This window comes from Mycetomoellerius zeteki, unplaced genomic scaffold, assembly GCF_001594055.1.
Source record: "Mycetomoellerius zeteki isolate Tzet28-1 unplaced genomic scaffold, Tzet1.0 scaffold154, whole genome shotgun sequence".
NCBI lineage: Eukaryota > Metazoa > Arthropoda > Insecta > Hymenoptera > Formicidae > Mycetomoellerius > Mycetomoellerius zeteki.
The window spans coordinates 50,207-71,004 of record NW_017256489.1 but is presented as its reverse complement, the minus strand read 5'-3'; the positions used below and the strand labels follow the sequence as shown (position 1 = coordinate 71,004).

The following is a 20,798-nucleotide window of genomic DNA, read 5'->3' as shown; positions in this document are numbered from 1 at the left end:
AGGCAATCGATTTGTAGGCAAATGGGATGTAGGCAAACGGTACTGTAGGCAATCGATTTGTAGGCAAAAGCAACCCTCTCCACATTTTATGCACAAAGTGGGATTTTGCTACACCGTCTCAAAGAGACGGTGTAGAGCCAGTGTGACATTTAAAATTTGAAAATGAAAGTCAAGTGGGAACAGGGTTTTAGTACAATAATGAAGTAGTGTACACCATGTGTGAACCACTCTAGTGCAGTGTAGTTGAGTGTAGTGCTTACACGCAACTGGTGCGGTGCGAGACTGCACCCAGTGTATCCCAAGGGAAAACACTATAATTTTGTTCCGGTCGATGCAACATGCTCTAGAAGATACACACTTTCATAATTTCGAAGATGTGCGAAAATTTGTTGAAAATTGGATCAACTCCAAAGAAGAATCTTTTTATCGTCGCGGAATCCATCTTTTGCCAAAAAGATGAGAAAAAGTTATACAAAACAAAAGAAAATATTTTGATTAAGATATTCGTTCATTATCTTGTTTAAATAAATCAGTTTTTGAGAAAAAGAGCTCTCAAATCTAAATCACACTACTAATATACATATAATTAAAATTTAAAACGCATAATAATTTCAGTTATCAAAATCTTCAAGTCCATTTTATAACATTTTTTACAAATTTCCTATAAAATGTATAAAATATATTTTTACAAATATTTTAATATTTTTTTAATTATATTTCAAAGTATTTTATTAATATATTCGATTGCGCCGCAATATATATATCATCATAATATATATATCATAAAGATAGAGCATCTGAATCATTTAAGATACTTTTTATCATTAAGGTTACTATTACTTATGATATTAATGTAAGAAATAACAAAATCTAGATATTAAGTTGCAATTTGTCTCTCTCCACTCTGCAAGCATCATATCGTTTGATAAACTTTTCTCTTGTAGGTCAAGTTATGAAGAAAATTTATGTATGCTTTGTGAAGACTAGTGCTTAATGGGTTGAAAGAAAAGTTGCGGAAGTTGCGACTGAAATATAAAGGGCAAAAAAACAAAATATAAGCTATGAGAAAACTCTTGGCGGCTGGCATCAGTTTATTTAAGAATCATCGGCATGAAGACGAGGGATAATGTCAAAGACGACATTCTATACCTCCAGGGAACTGTCGTCAGATATCTGAGCTCCTTTTATTTTCCAATGTAGAAGACTGCGAGACAGAAAGTAAACATCTATTCTCCTACGCATCTCTTGCTTACTCCTCCGCCCTTCTACGAAATCAAGTTTAACCTCGAATTTAAACAAAGCTGAAAGAAGAATTATTTTCTAACATAAGCACGAATATAAGTTCAAGCTCTACATATAAAGATTACTAATGTTATATTAATAAAAAATATTAATAAAAATTCATGTCAATTTTAATATGTTAATCAACGAATAAAAATTTTTTTCCTTAAACTTAAAAAGAATTCAAGAATAATTATCGCTTATTCATTAAATCTGCTTGTTGCATGTACTTTTGATATCAATGTGTATGTCTTAATACGTTTTATATTTATAATTAGAGATATGCAATATTATAAAAATATTATTTATAAAGCAGATTAAAGATATATTAATAAAGAGCTAGATTAAGTTATATATTGGACTAAAAACTATATAAGTAAATAAACTTTTTTGAGCTAGAAAGTTCGTATTCTTGGATGCCTTTTTAATAAAAAAAAGCAATGTAGAAAAGATCTTCTCAAAAGAACTCTTTACAATCGTTATACATACACATACATTGATAAATCGATAGCTACCCTCAAGTTTCGAGGCTTCATTTAAAACTCATTACCTGCCAATTTCCCATTCGTTTGCGTTATCTACTGCTTTCGTAAAACGAAAGTTACAGAAGTTTTATGTCGTGTAAATCGGAAATTATTAAAACATCAAATTCACATAAAGCTATTCATATCTTCCTCTGTCTAACCTCGTTCTTTGCGATCTCTTTTCTCTGTCCATAAGCCCGGCACTACTCTAAATGGATTCCGCGAGTTCTGGAGCGGTACTTGTTCGCCATTAAATCCTGATGTGCGGTGGGATCTTAGCAGGTTCTCTTTGCAAAGTGCACGGAATAACTCAAATAAAAGCGAACAAAGCAGTCCGTTGAAATTCGCAATGGTGATCATCCTGTTGCACGCTGATGAAAATACAAATTCGTTTTTTAAGACGGAAGCACAAAGTCTTGCATAACGTATGATGCATAAAAAAATGAACCGATCAAAGTCCTTCATTTTCTTCCTTTTCATAAAATAAAAGACTCTGATTAGTTAATTTTCTTATGCTTTATGCATTAATGAGTTATGCAAATATCTGTGCTCTCACCTATTTTGTGATAATATTATCGAATGTTGTAAAGTCTGTAAAATCAATACTTGTTACTACTTGTTAACGTCAGCGTAAAATATGTAATTCGTGAAGGCGTAGGTAATAGGCGTCGGTAATCAATTTTATAAAATAATTATCTTGAAAGTAAATATCTTGAAATTGAAGAGATAAATGACAGCATGATAATAAACACAAATCTGTCAAGAAATGTTCCCAGTTTGTTATGATCGCAATAAATATAGGGATACAAAAATAAAACTGCCTGTTATGTTCTTGGATATAAAAATATTCTCGGATCCACGAATGAAACTTTCGCTCTGCTGAATCGGCAGAATTCGCCGTTGTGATATGAGATAGTCGAGCCGACACATCGATCATAGTTGAAGGTCACTTTACGGCTTCAAGCAATTCTCGTTTGATGCCGTCTGCGAATCTTCATTTCCGCTTCCGATAGGAAGTAAGTAGTCACTAGCATGAGAAAGCTTTTCGCGAGATAGTATAATCTATAACCATTTTTGATGTTTTATTATTTCAGTTATTTTGTATTATGCACTCTCTTTGATTAAATCATGTTTCTCTATCTCATATATGTCGCTTCGCAGAACAAAGAAATACTAGATAAATTAATAATAAAGTCAAAAACATGGAGAATGATACGCCACAGATGAAAAAAGTATTTGTACCATTTCGGGATAATTTTACAAAAAAAAAAGAAAAATATAGATGCATGTTTTATATTAGCAATTTAATGAAAGAAAGAAATTACAGATGATATTAATGTATTTTCTAGTATGTCAAGTACATAAGAAACATTTTGCAATTAATATTTTTCTTTTTCAGTTTCGATTCTATTATACTATGTATGTACATGTCATCACGTTAATAACTTACATAACCTAGAGAATATATTCAATCGAGAATAGTTGAGCATTAGTCGTATTGTATAGAGTCTGACATTCTAATCTACAAACTTGATGTAAGATTGGACGTTTCGGGACGATTTGTCACGTGTGTCCAACATAGTAGTCGTTATTGTCAAGCGGTCCTACCCGCAATTCCACATAGTCGAATGAGTAAGCACAATACTCTCGCGTTCCTTGCTCGCGTTGTCTATCGGGATCGTCGAGGAACGTACGCCGGAACGTATACACGGAAAACCAATTAGGATAGGGTACACTACGGAACTTGCAGTCAAGTATTCTCCCAACAATTCCTGATACAAGCCACAATGCAATTTCTGCAAGTAATTTAAACCTCTCCCGGGCTAATTCTTTCGCCGAGCACTGTCGAGTGCGGCAATCGACGTGATTAGATCAATGTGTCAACACGGATTCTACAAATGTTTCCTGAAGAGCAAAGTGTTAAACTAATTGTTTGTATTATTTAATCAGTTAAATCCACAGCCACACTTTTCGCACACACTCTTGCATAATATATTTCTACAATATATTATGTGTATTTAGAAAAAATACGAAAATTTTTCACAATATGCATTGAAACAAAGCGTTAATAAAATAGTAGATACTTAATGTTTGATCTGAAACTCATTGAGATATCTCCAGAAACACGAAGTTAAATTGGAATATCAATGAAATAAGGAAAGTTAAGCCGTTCTAAATTGAAAAAGAAATTCTACATCTTCATTTCGTAGTACCTTCAACGTCTGCCTCATGTCATTAACTCTTACTCCCATATGTTACGTCTTGGCTTCCTCGTCCAATTCTTATTGATTTTCCTAATGATATGCTTATAATTCATAACACGTTAAAGTGCGATAATGTTCTATCTTTGACATTAAGTTTCGGTGAGAACTCCGTGAGTACAAATATATTGAATAATCTGGAGATATCTCAGTGACGACAATCTCTTCAACTTATCTTAAAAAAACATGATCGAGCTGGGCTTTTCAATGTATTTTATCAAAACAATCACGATTTTAATCGAGATTTTATTTTAGACAAGACGAGCATTTAAACGAAAGAGAACAATGACATTTATTAAAATTATTATAAACTAATTAAAATTATTTAACAAAATGAACAAGATATAAAGTACGTTATTATGATAAAACGTAACAAAAATATAAAATAATAAAGAATCTGACTATCATGTCATAATATATAATGTTAAACATTATGAATTATATTTTAAATTAATTATTTTAATTAATTACATAATACAAATATGTCTAAGAATATATATCACTTCTTTATGTGTTTAGTGCAACTGTCACACACACACACACACACACACACACACACACACACACACACACACACACACACACACACACACACACACACACACACACACACACACACACACACAAAATTACAATAGCATTTAATTTACAAAATATAATTATATGATAAAGAAATAAATCTATGTAATTTATTTGTTCACTTTCAATTGCATAAAAATTAATAAATTTTAATATGTATAAATAATCTGATTTTACAAAGATGTATGTTATATCAGTATATTGTAAATTATCTCTCCATTTCCACGCCGCGGATGCGAAGATGGAAGAAGTGAGATGACGTAGGGGACGTTATCATCTTTATGATCGCACAGGAGCGCGTCCGGGTGCGAGAAAATCCGAAGGCTTCCTTAACAGAAATGCGAAGCGGCGAGACTCTATCGACATCCTGGAATTGAAAACTCGAGGACAGGAGAGCGAGCGAGTTCTCCGTGGAGATATTCTCGCACCTTTTTTCCAAGCGGATTACTTCGCGTCACAACCGGAATAAATGCGGTCATCGAACGCAAAAAATCCAAGCATCATTTTTTCATGATTCACACTAAGAGATAAAAATATGTATTGATTACAACGAAATGCCTATTAATGTTCACAAATAGAAATTTCTTCGTAAAAAGATGTAAAATTATAAAAAAACATTATCATATTGTCTTGACACAGATATGCAATAATACATGCAATAAAAAGAACAACTTTCTCATGTTAGACAATCATAACTATATCTTCAATATGTAATGCAGTTAAATTACATAGGCCGACATGAATTTTGACCCAGAAACGGCAGTATGTAGTCCCGAAGATTTTTGACATGCTAAAACCAAATCCGTATTCAAAATTGCTCCATCACGTCAAGTTTCCAAGCTATTCTAATCCAAAGGTGCCAAAAAAGCCTATTTCGGGCATTTTTAAATTAAAATATCTCGTAAACCTGATGTGATGGAGCCAATTTTGGATACGGATTCAAATTTGACATGAAAAAATCTACCAAAAAGCCTTTTTGGCACATTTGGATTAGAATATCTCGGAAACCTGACGTGATGAAGCAATTTTGAACACGGATTTGATTTTAGCATGACAAAAATCTTCGGGATTACATACTGCCATTTCTGGGTAAAAAAAATGTTTTTTTTTGTAGGTCTGTGTTATTAATAAAAGATATTTAATAAAATTATGTAGGTAACTAATGGCTGCATTTTGCATTTATTAATCTCTCGTGTACCATGCATGTCTCGGTAATATCGGCAGTGATGCAGTTTAGTTTCACACAGCCTCGAATGTGAATATTTTTGATTCTCTCGTGGAAAAAACAGCAAAATGTCTAGCGCAAAGTAATACAGACAACAATGAATGAACAAAGTTGAGAACAAATACCCCTGAAACATCTCGAAAGACTAATTTTCTTGTAGTAAGAAACTGAATTTTCCAAAGAATTGAGAAGAAAACCACAGAGTCATATAAGAATAGTGCAGCGGGACGCTTGTCGCATTCTGAACATTTGCATTCCATCCGCGTACCGCAATATCCTCGTCGATATTCGCGACGTGAAAATCGCTCGTGCGTTTCATTGATTTGGCCGAAATTGCACGAGAGTTGGCATGGAAAAACGAAGGAGGAAGACTTCTGAAGAGAATTTAAAGACCGGATGTACGCATATGCGAATATCGGAAATGCAAAAAGGGTAAAAAAAATCTCTTGACGAGACTTATTTAAAATTATACGTTCTGATACACGACACAGAATACGTTGTGTACGTCACCGTAAAATACGAATTACGTAGACGTCAATACAATAATTGATCGATGCGATACGGAACAGAATTTGCCCATTTTAATTAAACGAATATCAATAGATTTTAACGTCTCGTCAATTGTTGCGGTTTATCAGTATAGCAGAATTTAATGTTGTAGTGATTTTGACTGGTTATGTATGAGTACGCATCGTTGTTTATTAATATTAAATTAGTACGTCTTTTATGGAACCACGATTTTATATTCAGTTTAACAGCGAATACGAATGTGATATTTACCAAAATTTGATTCAATAAAAAAATATCAGAAAGAAATAATATTGTTCCAGTATTTTTTTAGTAATTTAGTATTAAAAAATACGACATCAAAAAATACGACAATTGTTGATAATTAATGAAGCAAAGAAAAATAAAGTCAGATATAATAATTTCATATTATAGAAGATTATTTCAGAGATATAGGACGAGTAATATTAAAATGAGAATGGACGTCCGAGTTGAGCAAAGAGGACTGCGGATAATATACGAACCACGATTTTCCCTCAGATAAACCGCGTATCACCAAAAAGGACCTTTCAGGAGCTATGAAAAGCAGCGAAGGATTTATTTATAGATCGAGTGGCGTAAGTCCCCTTCCTTTCACATTAGTCTTCTTCCGTGTCATCGTACGATATATAAACCGTTTATCCTAAAGTGGCGTAAGTTAAACTTCAAACTCCGATAAATTCGTGTATGACACAGGTTTAATAAAATTTATACAATATTTATTTTAGAATTTAAAATACTTGACTTGTCCAATTTCCATACAAAACGACGCGAGCGCAAAAAATATTGGTTATCAAGATGATATATATCTTGTACAGAAAATATAAAACAATAGAAAAACAATATTTCTGTTTGCGTGTTTTATGACGAATTCATATTTAGTCAAAACAATGAAAATAAAATTTTCGAATGTTTGAAAATTTAGTTCGTTGTAATATAACATAATAATGTAACCTCGATTAACTATTTGCTCGTCGCTTTCGTGAAATTTTCAGCATGATGGGACTGCATATACGAACGCTATCGGTGATTTCATTCGAGATGAATCGAGCCTTTGTCCCCCTTTTGGTCACTCGATGGACGAAATCTGAACGTTCACGATAAAAGGGAACGATCAACGGTGCAAATCAGAAATAAATTCGACCACGAATTAAATCGAGCATTGTCATTGGACCACCGGTTACGCAAAATAAATCGGAAATTAATGAATGTTATAAATGATACAAGCCGCTAAAGAATTACGATTTCAGTTAAATCGCCTGCGAAAAGTATTAACGATCGATGCGATTCCAAATTGTGCGGTTTTGCCTTTAATTACCCATCATTACGCTACATGAACATCGCATTTACGTAAAACACAGTTCTCTCTTTCTCTCTCTCATGGACAACTACATAAAAAAATTATTTTTTAATCTTTTTACTTTTATCATCTAAATTTTAAATTATAAAATGTGTTTATAAAGATGCAGATGTGTTGATAATCATAAAGTACTAAACGTGATGAATGTGATGTAATTAGCTAGTTGTATGACGATTTGATGATATACTATTAATTGATTAATAAAAAAGTTTATTATTTCTTATTTATAGATGAAATAAAATTCAAATGCGACACATTCAACCTTTGACACACAATATCAAATCTCTCTTTTGTAAGTGTATTAAAAGTTTGCTTCAAAGCTCAATGTTATTTTCTTGTTTCTTTACACAAATAAGCAGCTTCGCACTCCCAAAAATAATGACATCGATATCCAAGAGTATTGCAAGGATCAAGAGCTTTTATTGAAACGAGGCCACTTTGATATGTATTGCCTTGAAAGGGGTTAGATAGCCTAGTGGTTCCCGGAAATCTGAGACGAAATGCCATAATCGATATACCGTGACTCCATTTTGGCCGGACGTGCAACTACGAGTTATGCGTCCCATGTACCATGCGGCCTGTTTGCGGAGATGCGGTATAGCCGTGCGCTGCAACGTCCGCCGTGAAACTACGTGATATTTAATCCGTGTATAATTGGAGAACGTCTTGTCGCCAAGAAACATACTTCCTCGCCTAAGCAATCCCATAATAGTGTAACATAAATAGCCGTTATTTAAATTTGTCGTATTTGAATATTGTATTTGACATACAAATTATTTATTTATATATATATATGTTATGAAAGCTATTTTTATAATAACGTTTTTTAGAATACGTTGATTACAAAATTTTTAATATCTATTATTTTATAAATTATAATTAATATAATATGTGTATATATTAATAACAATTAAATTAAACTATATAAAGATAATATTGGAAGCCGTTTTAATATCGATAATTTTAATATAAAATCGTATGAATATATAAATAAAAAATCTTACTTTTTACACAAAATCTATCTGTCTCTTACTTATACATTCGTAGAATTTGACTTCTGTAAATATTATTTCATTATAGATAAAATTTAATTACTTCATCACAACAATTGTATTGTATGAATATTTTATTTTTGCCTAAAATTATTTATCGCCTTAATTTGTAATTCCGCATATAATCCTTGAATTTCATTTTCAACAATACTACGCACGCACACCTAATGTTAATCAAAATCAACAAGCAATTCCAGTCCTCCGAGTCCATATTAGCGATTAATCTACGATTATATTTAATAAATTCATAATACGCTTTTTCAAAACAATAGTTTTAATTCCTGACGTTGATCGTTCGAAGCTGTACTCAACTATATTTTAAATTTAGATTTCCAACAAGCGCGAAATACGTAACAAGCGAAAAATCAGTGTGGAGTGTTATCATTAGCGATAATACGTATTCAAGCAAATATTTAAAAATCTATTATTTTATTAAAATAAAATACAACAAAATATATCGATTGATGAAAAATTTATTGATGAAAAAATATGTTTCGTGAATATTTCATTCATAAAAGTTTTAATTTTTCGTTTTAATGATTGTAATCGTATATTCATCAATAATAAAGTAACAATAACAGATCATATATTTTAGTCTTTATACATATATACAAGGTGTCTGATAATTAACGATAAAACTCTCGCGTAGCGGCAGAATGGACTAAGTTGAAAAGTTCTCTACCATTTTGCAATTTTCGCAATGATTAACAAGATATAAATTTATGAAAAATAGCCAAATTCGCCCAGCCTACCGCCAAATGCAAGTGGGCGGTGAAATAAGACCACCCAGTGAGGTGCACGTTCGTTGTCGCTATAAGGCATGTTAATGCCAATGTCGCTTGTAAATAATATTCACTGATAATAGTCAGTGGAAATAAAATTTCACTCTAAAATCAGTAACTTATCAGTCGGAAATACTGATTTTGTATCTATAACATCAGACGACACTAAACAGTATCACGTATGTAAAATAAAAGAAATGCAGTACATGCAGACACAGGCACGCACATCACACGTAAAGATTACAATCGCGTATTTTACATATATTTTAGAAAAAGATAATCATTTCAACGGATCGTGTACGTGTACACATCTTCAGTTTTTGTACATTCATTATAAGCGCTTCTTGTCGAAATTAAGTACGTGTCTCTTGTCGAAACTAAGTAGAAACTAAGCGCTTGTTTTGCGACGATCAATGTCAATATTATTAATGTAGTTTATCTCACAAGTTTCAACACGTATCCATAAAGTGATGATATTTCTCGTATTGAACGAGTTCGTATTTAACACAAGCCGTAGATTTTTTACATATCAACAAAATAATAGTTCTAATAAAACGTTTCTCTCAGTGTGGGATTTATTGATTTGAATACTTAATATTTCTGATTTTGCAATCTAAAATTACTGATTTGGACTCACATTTCCGATTTTGCAAAAAAAAGTTTGTTTCTAGTAGCCTATTATTACTGATTGAAATAATCAGTATTACTAATTCTTTCAGTGAAATTTTAATAATTTACAGTGCTACACTTATAATTATCATAATCAGTGACTATTTATTGTTTTTCAGTAATAATACGCTGATTCATTTTTAGAGAGTACACATATGCTATATATTCATACATCTTACATCTCTTTTTGTAATTTTTGTTTTCGATTGTTATAGTGTAACACGATAGCAACGAAAATTCTCATTCTTTTAACATTATTTGCCGATCCTCGATATTTGTCGTAAAAATACCGAAGAGTGTTTTATTCACATTCAAAATATCAATATGCTCGTAGCGATCAGTCTTGAAATGTCGATATATTCATTTAATCTCGACTATACTATGTAAAGGTACAAAAAAATATACGTAATTAATAAAGGTACGTTCAAAATATAGATTGGCAGTAAAAATAGAAAAGCGTTAATAGAAGAATAAAAATAAATAAATGAAAAACATGATGGAGAGAGTGAGGAAGTCAGAGAGGAAAGATAGGATAGAGAGGTTAAGTGAAGAGACGGGGAAAAAAGAGGGAGAAAGAGAAGGAGAGAGAGAGAGAGAGAACGTATATGTATAAAATATATCATTTTTTCAATTCTCTTTCATTTACACATCACTCCTTTACTTCAAAGTGACACAACTGAAAAAAGTGCTTCTAGGCAAATTAACTTAAAGGGAACGCTAAAGTCGTCCTACTTTACCATCATTTCCATTCGATGAAAAATCTCCTAATTGGATTTACGGATTGCAAAATGATTATTACAGAATTAAAGTATGCACAAACAGGACCTCAGCTGCACTGGATTTCACGAAAAAATCGAAAAAGGTTAAAAAATTTACTTACTTTTGGCTCGTACAGCTGTCACCTTAGGTCTATATTTGTTTGATACAAGAGTTTGATAGTCCATATCTTGAAAATAAGCGTGCAGCTGAGGTCACATTATTGAAATAAACGATACCGAGTTTGCAGAACTAAGATTGAAAGTCTAGAAGAAAAGTATTTTTACCGAATCGAAAATACGTATATACGAATGTTTTGTGAAGACTGGGAATGTCAACAAAGCCGAAATTCCGTGTAGTAGTAGTTGCGCGGTCTTGCGATAGATGGTGCTAGTATATGTTAGATAAGGACAAATGCGTTGAGTGAGACAGAACGATATATAATATAATGTAAGAAATGAATCAAAGATGTCACTATTATCGAATTTGGAATGAAAAAAATCTGCACTATCTACCTCGATTAAGTTCAGTAATCGGTTTAGAATCCTCTTAACTTCATAAAAAAATCATCAAAATCATCACAACTTAAAAATATTTTTTTAAGGTTGTAAAACAAAATACTATACATACTTTTCACCAATATTATTTGATTAATCAATTTTCTGTTAAATTGGAAAATAGTTTTTTCTCTTTTCTGAGAAACTTAATTTTTTAAATTGTGTTAATTTTGAATTAAGAGAACGGTATATATGAATTTATTTTATAGATATCAAAATTTAGTCTATTATGTGAAAATGGCTAACTGGAGTGATTAACTTTGCTTTGACTAACATAAATACTTCTTCAATTATTTCAACTTCCATCTTAGGTGACTTTCCGCGAGATCGTACACTGAAAATTCGATTCGAAAACCTATAGGACCTTTGCACAGCTGATTACCGACAAACTTGGTGATTGGTTCGAATTAACTTTAATCTCGTTTAAAAACTTCGTACGTACGATCTACCTTACTTACTTTAAAAATGTAGTTTGTTCACAACACACACAACACACACACACACACACACACACACACACAACACAACACGCGCGCACACGCACACACACACACAGGATTAGTTGGAATAAGTTTCCAATGCAATCCTCATTAAACATTGAATTATAACAGCCTTTGCAACTCTGAAAAAGTAGCATAAGTCCTATACTCACGCGCGCGTTTGAGTATAGGATAATACTTTTAAAAAATGAGCTCTATATTTATATTAATGTAAGAAATCAATGGGCGCGTTCAAGTTGACAAAGCGGATAGTCTGCACGCCAAGCAAATGAACATAATTGGTTGTTACTTATAGATCCAACCAATCATATTCAATCGCTCGGTAAGCATGCTTAGCCGCTTTGCTGTCTTGAACTCGCCCATTGTATATATGTATTTTTTATAGTAAATATATAGTAATTTCTATGTTAATATAAGTCTCTCTCTCTCTCTCTCTCTTCTCCCCCCCTTGTTTTTTTGTTTTCTTGACAATATAATAAATCAAATTTCTATTAATAGTAATAATTATTGTTATACCTATTAATTATTGTTATACACATTGTTAAAAACGTTACCATTTAGCGATGTACTAAATATAGAGATAACCACACAGCTTCTTTAAAGAAAATACTCGTGGAGACTTTAAGGAGATACTGGAGCCGTCTGTATTACCGATAAAGCTAGCGTTTTTGACGTTTTTTTTCCTGTCCAATTTCTTCGTAGTGGTTTCACAGAATTAAAATTCCTTTCCCACGATTAAAATATACATGCTAATGTACTTGTCGCTGCTGTACTTCGTGTTCAAAGCTGGGAAAAATAAAAAATTACAGATTTCCTTTTTTTATCCATTTTTATTTCACAAGGGAATCGTCGGAACTGTTCCTCACCAATTTTGATGGGCTTTGAATATGTTGTGGAGTATAAAATAATATTAAATCCATATTTTTTTTATCAGCGTCAAAATTTAGGGGGTAAAAATTAATGAGTGGGGGTAGGGAAAAATAAAAAAATTTGATATTAAAAAAAGTGAATAAATCATTATATAGAGTATAAAATACCATAAAACTTTTATATTAAACATTTTTTAATATATCGCATAGTTTCGAAGATATTTGCTAAAAACGATAAAATCTATTTTTTTCAAAGGGGTGTTTCACCCTTTAAACCTTGAGATACGCTAATAAAAATAATATGGATCTAATGATTTTTATACTCTACAATATATCTAAAGCCCATCAAAATCGGTGAGGGACAGTTCCGACGGTTCTCTTGTCAGTATGGCGACCAACGCTGAAGGTAAAATGGATAAAGAAATCTGTAATTTTTTATTTTTTCAAGCTTTGAATACGAAATACACCAGCGACAAGTACATTGGCATGTACATTTTAATCGTGAAAAAGGAATTTTTATTCTGTGAAATCATTACGGAGAAATTCGACAGGAATAAAAATGTCGAAAACGCTTGTTTTATCGGTAATACAGGCGGTTCCAATATCTCCTTAAAAATATTATTTGTTATATGCATTGATAGTTTTATGTTAAGTTTAATTATGCAAAAATTGTTTTATTATTTCACAAAATTGATTTTTTGAATAATTTAATTACTTGGAGATACTCGATCATTAATATTATTCCCACTTTTTTTCAAATTTGTAATTGAATCTGAATACATTATTATGACATAATTTTGAACGTTATATGCATAACAAATTCAAAATATTAAACATTTAACTATATATCATAGTACATATGTGTATATACGAAACTCAAATATAGATATTGCACAAATGCTGTAATGGCAAATACAATGAAATGTGAATTTACGTAAGTTATCACGTAACACGGAATTCCCTCACCAACTGCCGAGATAGAAAGTTGATTTTTCTCCGATAAAAAATTCAAATTTATGCTGGACGCAAACAAAAGAAATTTTCTTCATTCTAAATTATCTTTTCTCTTTTTATACATTTCGCTAATTTGCATATTAACGTGTGGGATATTCCTGCCTTACTCTTTTTGAATAGCTGATGATTCTACTGAAGCAATAGTTACAAAAACGAGAAAATTTATCCGAAACTATCGAATTTCAATATGACAGCTGGACCATAAAAGCGCCAACACATTTGAGTACTATAATTTATCTGAAAATACACAATTTCGCAATAGTTAATATTAGTGCAAATATTAAATTTATATTACGAGTTAATACATATAAGCAATAATTAGCTATTATGATTTCATTGTTGTATCATAATCGTTTCACTATTATCTTTAACAATTAACGTTCATCTCGTTTTAATGATTCAAGGCTTGTTTCGCATAATCCAATATCAAAGTCCAATTTATAGACGCGGAAAGGATGGATTAATGCTGATGGGATTAATGTGTTATGCGCAATCTGCACATATGCAACAATTTGAATGCACCGTTACGTACATCGAAAGGACAATTATATTTTAACCCTTTAAATTCCGTGGTGCACGATAATTAATCTGTATAAAATGTGGAGTATTCAGAAGAAAATAAGAACGCGCGACAACGCACCAAATTGGATATGCGATATTTAAGTGAAGCGTGATGACTGTATAAATTTCACGGAGATGTCGGACGACGAAACTCATGTCGTTACATTATTATCTGTTGCGTTACATTATGGCATAGTACTGAAGCGCGAGGCGAGCAGGTACCCTGAAAGAAAACTCTGCACCTCTCTATCTCTCTAATAAGTTATTTCGGGAGATAGTTTGCGTACGTGCTTGCTTCCTCATGACGTACATACTCGAATGCAGTCCACGAATTTATAAATGCAAATTACAGCTTCTTCGTGCACTGTTTAACCTTGAAGATAAATTTATATGTTTCAACACGAGTAAATTTGTATGATGTAAAATGATCACGTATTTTCAACGTATTGATGTTATCATTTACAACGAAGCGTAATTGATTACCTACTATAAGTGAATCATATCCCCGATTTAAAGAACATATATATTATTACTATTAAAGAACATACGTTTGATTGATGAGTAAATTAAATTTTACAAATTTAAAATTATATCATCACATCTTTGTTTCATATATATGTACATAAAATATTTAAACAATATATTTTAAACAATGTTTGAAGTATAAATTCTTTTATAAACTTTGTATTATTTCGTTTTATACGTTATTAGTTTTATTGGAGATCAAACGTACAGATTTTGAGTTGTATTTACAATATATTTACAATGCACGGTTTTATCAAGTTTAAATAACAGATATTGCAAGAAATCTTTACAGAATAGAGGAAATCGCCGATTCCATCATATCACTGTTTTTAAACAATATTTCTTAAATAAAAGCTAAAAATAAAACTTTAGAAACATAAATACAGATTAGAAAGTATTTTTTATCAGATAATATAGCAGTTTTTATATAATATTGTTTGCAATTAACTTTTTTCGTAAGATAAGCAAAAATAAAGCGTCTAACAAAACTAAGCTAGGCTCTAAAACTGACACGATAGGTAATGCAACATACTCCTATTCTTTAATTTTTTTACAGGAGTCATCTGTACAAAATATCTACAAGTGAATGTATATGAGAATTTCTATGGAAATTTTGTACTTTGATATAAAATTTTTTAGGATTCATATGTATATTTTTGAGTTGATTCATGTATATTTTACACTATCTGCAAGACGCGCAAATGTGAGTTTTATAAAAAAGGTTTTTTCTCTTAAATATAAGCTTGTCTTCAACTTCAATAAAATTATTTGACATAATTCAACACTAAAGATTAAATTAGTTTATGGTGTCTATCTTACAAATAAATATGCCCGAAAGTAAGAAAGAGAAAAATATAAATAAAACAGATTTAAGAAATTACAAATATATGAAACGATGTAATATTATAAATAATATCTACTATTATTTAAGCTACACCATTTACAAAAGAAAATCGTAAGAATTTTATTTTTGTATTTATAAAATTCGTTTTCTGATTTTATATAAAAACAAGCCATAAATATTTAAGTTATGGGTTTTTATTTCTTTAACCATTTAACTATAACAGATCATGTTTTTTATCAGTATTAATAAAGAGTAATATTTAATTTCCGAGAAATAAGGGAGTGTCTCTTTAGAAAATTTATATCAGTAGCGATAATTTTCCTTTACTAATTACTTTTAGATGTTTTACATATTGGATTAGATATTAAATATTAAAGTTAGGAAGCTGTGTTCCAAATGAATATTATATTTTGTTTTTAAAGTAATCTTATGTATTTTCATTTTAACCTATTTAGGTGTAAACTCATTATTCTCCTTGCTAGTTCCAATATGAGATCGATGATGGGAAGGGAAGGTGAACGGAATTGCAAAGCAAGTTCTCTCATGGTGATCGCTAAGTGGTTTAGCAGAGATTTAACTCAGCCTTCGACTTCGTTGGTTTTAAGAACGATAGCTATTTCAAAGATTAACATTGGCCTGATCGAAATTTACTGGATCAATACTGGTATTGGCAATTTCCAATGCATCTTCATAAAACTAAGGGCGTATTCACATCTTGACAAAAAAGCAGAAAGCAGAAAAGCAGCAGCCAATCAGAACTTATGCTGATAGTAAGCAGTATAGAAAACCGAAATTATCGTTTACCAGCGCGAGTTCTGATTGGTTGCTGCTTTTCTGCTTTCTGCTTTTCTGTCAAAGTGTGAACGCGTCCTAAATGTTTCCCAACGAATTCCCTTCACTATTCTGTCTTATTGTCTTATAGGACATTCATAGTGTAACGGTCGCAACTAGTTCCTTAATTATAGAAAACTATATCTTATTTTTCAAACTAACATTTCGTTATCAAGAGTAGCGTATTGGGATTTTAACTAAGATTATAGACAAAGATAATCTTTTTATGTTCTTAGCCTATTTGGGTGTAAAATTAATTTAAACAAATGGAAATTCAATTTTATTTTATGCATATCAATATTATAATTCTCAGAATAAATATATTACAACTATCTCTGGAGAGGAATGAAAAATATAAAAATAATTTTAAAAAATTTTCATATAAGAACTTTTCCTAGAATTATTCAGATTTGCAATATAAAATGAGGTATAGAAATATACGAGAATATAAATTTAATTTTATATTTATTTAATAATATATGATTTTATATTTAACATAAAAATTTTTTTTTTAATTTGTCATTAAACATATTTATATTTCTGTCGTATTTTAGTATGAGATTTTATTATAAAATTTTTATAGGACATAAACCGTTGCAACATACGTGTGTTTGGCAATATCATAAATAATTTTCGGCACAGACGGATACTATGACTTATAGTTACTCAGGCATATTTCTCCTGTCGCGCATTACCGTTGCATATGCGATGTTATGAGCATCTGTCATATGCAATAAATATCTACATACTCCAAGTTGAGTTGCATCATATATACAGAAAAAGTTATATCAGAAGCATTCTATCAGAGAAAGGAGAGAGAGAGAGAAAGAAATGTTAATTTTATGGATATAATTTTAAGCACTAATAGCAATGTTGATAAATTTATCTATTAAATAAAGGAAAACCATTAACTTTTCCAGAATGTATTATAATTATACATAAGTCACACTCATTTTAAAAAATCTAGAAAAATCATTATTATATTAGATATAAAAGTCGTATATTGTGTTTGACATAACTATCTTATAGATGACATAACTATCTTATAGTCTCAGAATATATTTTTTTCTTAAAAAATTACGCTAACACCTAAATTAGGAATATACTTCATTGTCAAAATAAATATGATTTTGAAACTATAAATAATTAGAAATTGTCGTTAAAAAACTTCAGTTTTAAAAACAAAAATAAATAGAATAATTTTCTAATTACTAATTATGAATATAATTAACGCCATCAGAATTGATTTTGATAATATCTAGTATTTTTATCAAAAAGTAATATATAAAATGAATATTGTTTAATTTTAAAATGTACCAAAAGAATTACATTGAATTTCTGTTAAATATTACATAAATTGCTTATTTCCCCAAGCGATCTGTAGAAAATGCACGGTTTCCGGAATGGCTTATATCATTCACATATCCCATAAAGCAAATTCTCTTTATAGGATATTGGGTTCTGTCCCTTCAGGTTCCATCATCTCAATAAATTATGCTTGCCTCCGTAACACACATAAATTATAGACGTTCCATGTGCTTGATAGAAATCAAACTTCGTATTACAGATTAATCATGATTGTTTCAATTATATTTTCCTGCAGTTGCAACAACCATTATAACCAGTTATAACAAGGGTGAAATGGTGAAAGCAGACCATTATCAATATCCTGAGACGTTCTGTCGCTGAATATCATGTCGTGAGGCATTAAATGGGCACCTGTCACCGCACATTTAGATGCAACACGTTATTGTGTGCATTAAGAAAGGATACATGCGCTTTGCATGCAATAGCAGAGATTCACGACAAACTGAATTGCATGCTGACGAAGATTCTAAAATTGGCAAACAGCAGTAATGAACAGCGCCGTCGATGTTATACTCCTTATAAATATAAACATTTTATTTGCATTGAATGTCTGATATCTTAATTTAACTCATTGTCGGTTGTGTGTTAATTTTAGTTTAATTTAATTTTTTTAATATTATAACTTTTTAATTTTGGATATATACATAAATATTTAAAAAACCGCACAGATCTTTAAAGCTATAATTTTTAATTTTCTTAGCATTGCAGCTGATAAAATTTTGAACAAAAACAAAAAGCTTTTAAACGGATCTTTGCAATGCTATGCTTTTCCATGCAATCAATATCCCGTAACAGTATCTTGCCGCTTATCGATGGTTTCTCGATAAGCAAAGCTTTTCTTTGTTTGTAGCTGATACACTTTTATTTTTTAACTGGAATCTATTCGGTAACAGAGATATCACTAACGCGTCTGCCAAGACGCATTTGCGTCGAAGTGAATTGCGAAAACAAGATATGCTGATTTCCTGAGAAACATCATCAGATTAAATATTTATGATATTTCACATTTTAACTCTTAACAATTTCGCCATTATATTATTTACAGGCAAGAACCTATAAAAATGCTGAGATTTTTATTTACATTTCAATGTGTAAAAAATTTCGAATTATTAACAAAAGTTCAAAAAATTTTCAAAAGTTCTCAAGAAGACTATGACCTCTTAATTATATAGATAAGGAAGTAAATTTATCTCGCGGATGACATTTATTACTTCAAGTCATAAATATATACTACGCGTAGAAAATTGCAGAAATGAATTTCACGCAGTCATGCACCATCGGACATCTTGCACAAATTTATTCGAAAAAGTTGATGATTCTAATCAATATCAACACAATCTACATTAACACATTAAGCAGAAGTATCGTTGGTGCACGTATCACGACAAAACGGAAAACAAAGTAATGTAATCTCGTATTCGTCACAGTAGGCAGCAAACGAGAGACAAACGCCCGCGCTAAATACACCCCACACACACATCATCCATATCCACTTTCTAGTTTCCCAACTAAAATGAAGAGGAACTGTCCCGACATCCTATTTCCCTGTGAATCTCTCAGCGATGCAACTAACAAAAATGAGATAGTTAAATTTTTTTACTGTGATCTCATATTAAACTAAAGGGTAGTCTAGGGAAGGATAAGAGTTTAATTGTATTTTAACTATCTCTGAATTAATTCGTTAAAGACGACGCAAGCTGTTCCTGCGCGCAACAGATATGAGAAATTTACGATGTTAAAGTACAGACAAAAGATGACAGATTTCTCGCATTTTTATTGAGTAAATATTTAAACCATTGTTTTTGATAAATTTAAATAGAATTGAATAAATTTAATATTAATTTCTATCTAATACACTCTGCGTTGTATAAAACATATTTAAAGTATTATACTCCATTATTTTGAGATTCAAATATCTTTATTTTAATAACTGAGCAATTTCTTGTTAATTAACTACTGAACAAATATTACACATACAATATCTAATGAATGCAGTAATTCATTCATAATGCAGCAACGAAAAATTATCTCATTCCACCATTAATTAGTAATTTCAACAAATCAATATCCAGCAACAACAAATGATAATAACATAAAAAGAAGAGCCATTCACCGAGCAGTAACAAAAAAACAAGGATATCATCCATCATGAAAGAACGAAAGAAAAAATATCAATCGCGCAAAACACAACAGCTATAGACAGCTTCGTCTAATTAGAGTTTACCAATCAGATAGTCGCATATCCGCTATCGAACACCGAAAAGCGATCGCGTTCCGTCTCCGTCGACAATTCCACTATTTAGCAACGCAAAAGACAACATCACCATAAGAGTCGCGTTCACTAATAAATAGTTAAATAACACATATAGGGCACAATCACATGCTGCGCAGAAGAGGGGTTCAGCGGAGAGCAATCCCATAGGACTATCACCCCTATGTCCACGCAACAACAGGCAGAACTACTGCCGTTCGAAATACTGTCGTTCTTTCTTTATGTCAACGTACGCTGATCGTCCCGAAGAAGCAACGTCGTTGCTGGCGTCGACGAAGCTGCTTGATTTATCGCGATTGGCGGGAGAGAAAAGGGACGAAAAAGAGGAGTTCTTCTCGTTCGCTCGCCCTCTCTTTGTCTCTTTCGCTCTTAGTCGAGGCCGGGGAGCATCATGACGAGGATATCGTTCTCGAAGAGAGGGT

At 31.3% G+C, this 20,798-nt stretch overlaps 1 protein-coding gene across 1 annotated transcript in view; it reads right to left on the bottom strand.

Annotated features, from left to right (window-relative positions):
• LOC108720634 (metabotropic glutamate receptor 8) overlaps positions 1-20,562 on the bottom strand; it is a 179,929-nt gene extending 159,367 nt beyond the window's left edge. Inside the window, exon 1 of the mRNA XM_018444757.1 lies at positions 20,329-20,562. Coding sequence (XP_018300259.1) covers positions 20,329-20,345 — 17 coding nt within the window. The 5' untranslated portion in view covers positions 20,346-20,562. The remainder of the gene's footprint in view (positions 1-20,328) is intronic.
• Between the last annotated feature and the right edge of the window lie 236 nt (positions 20,563-20,798).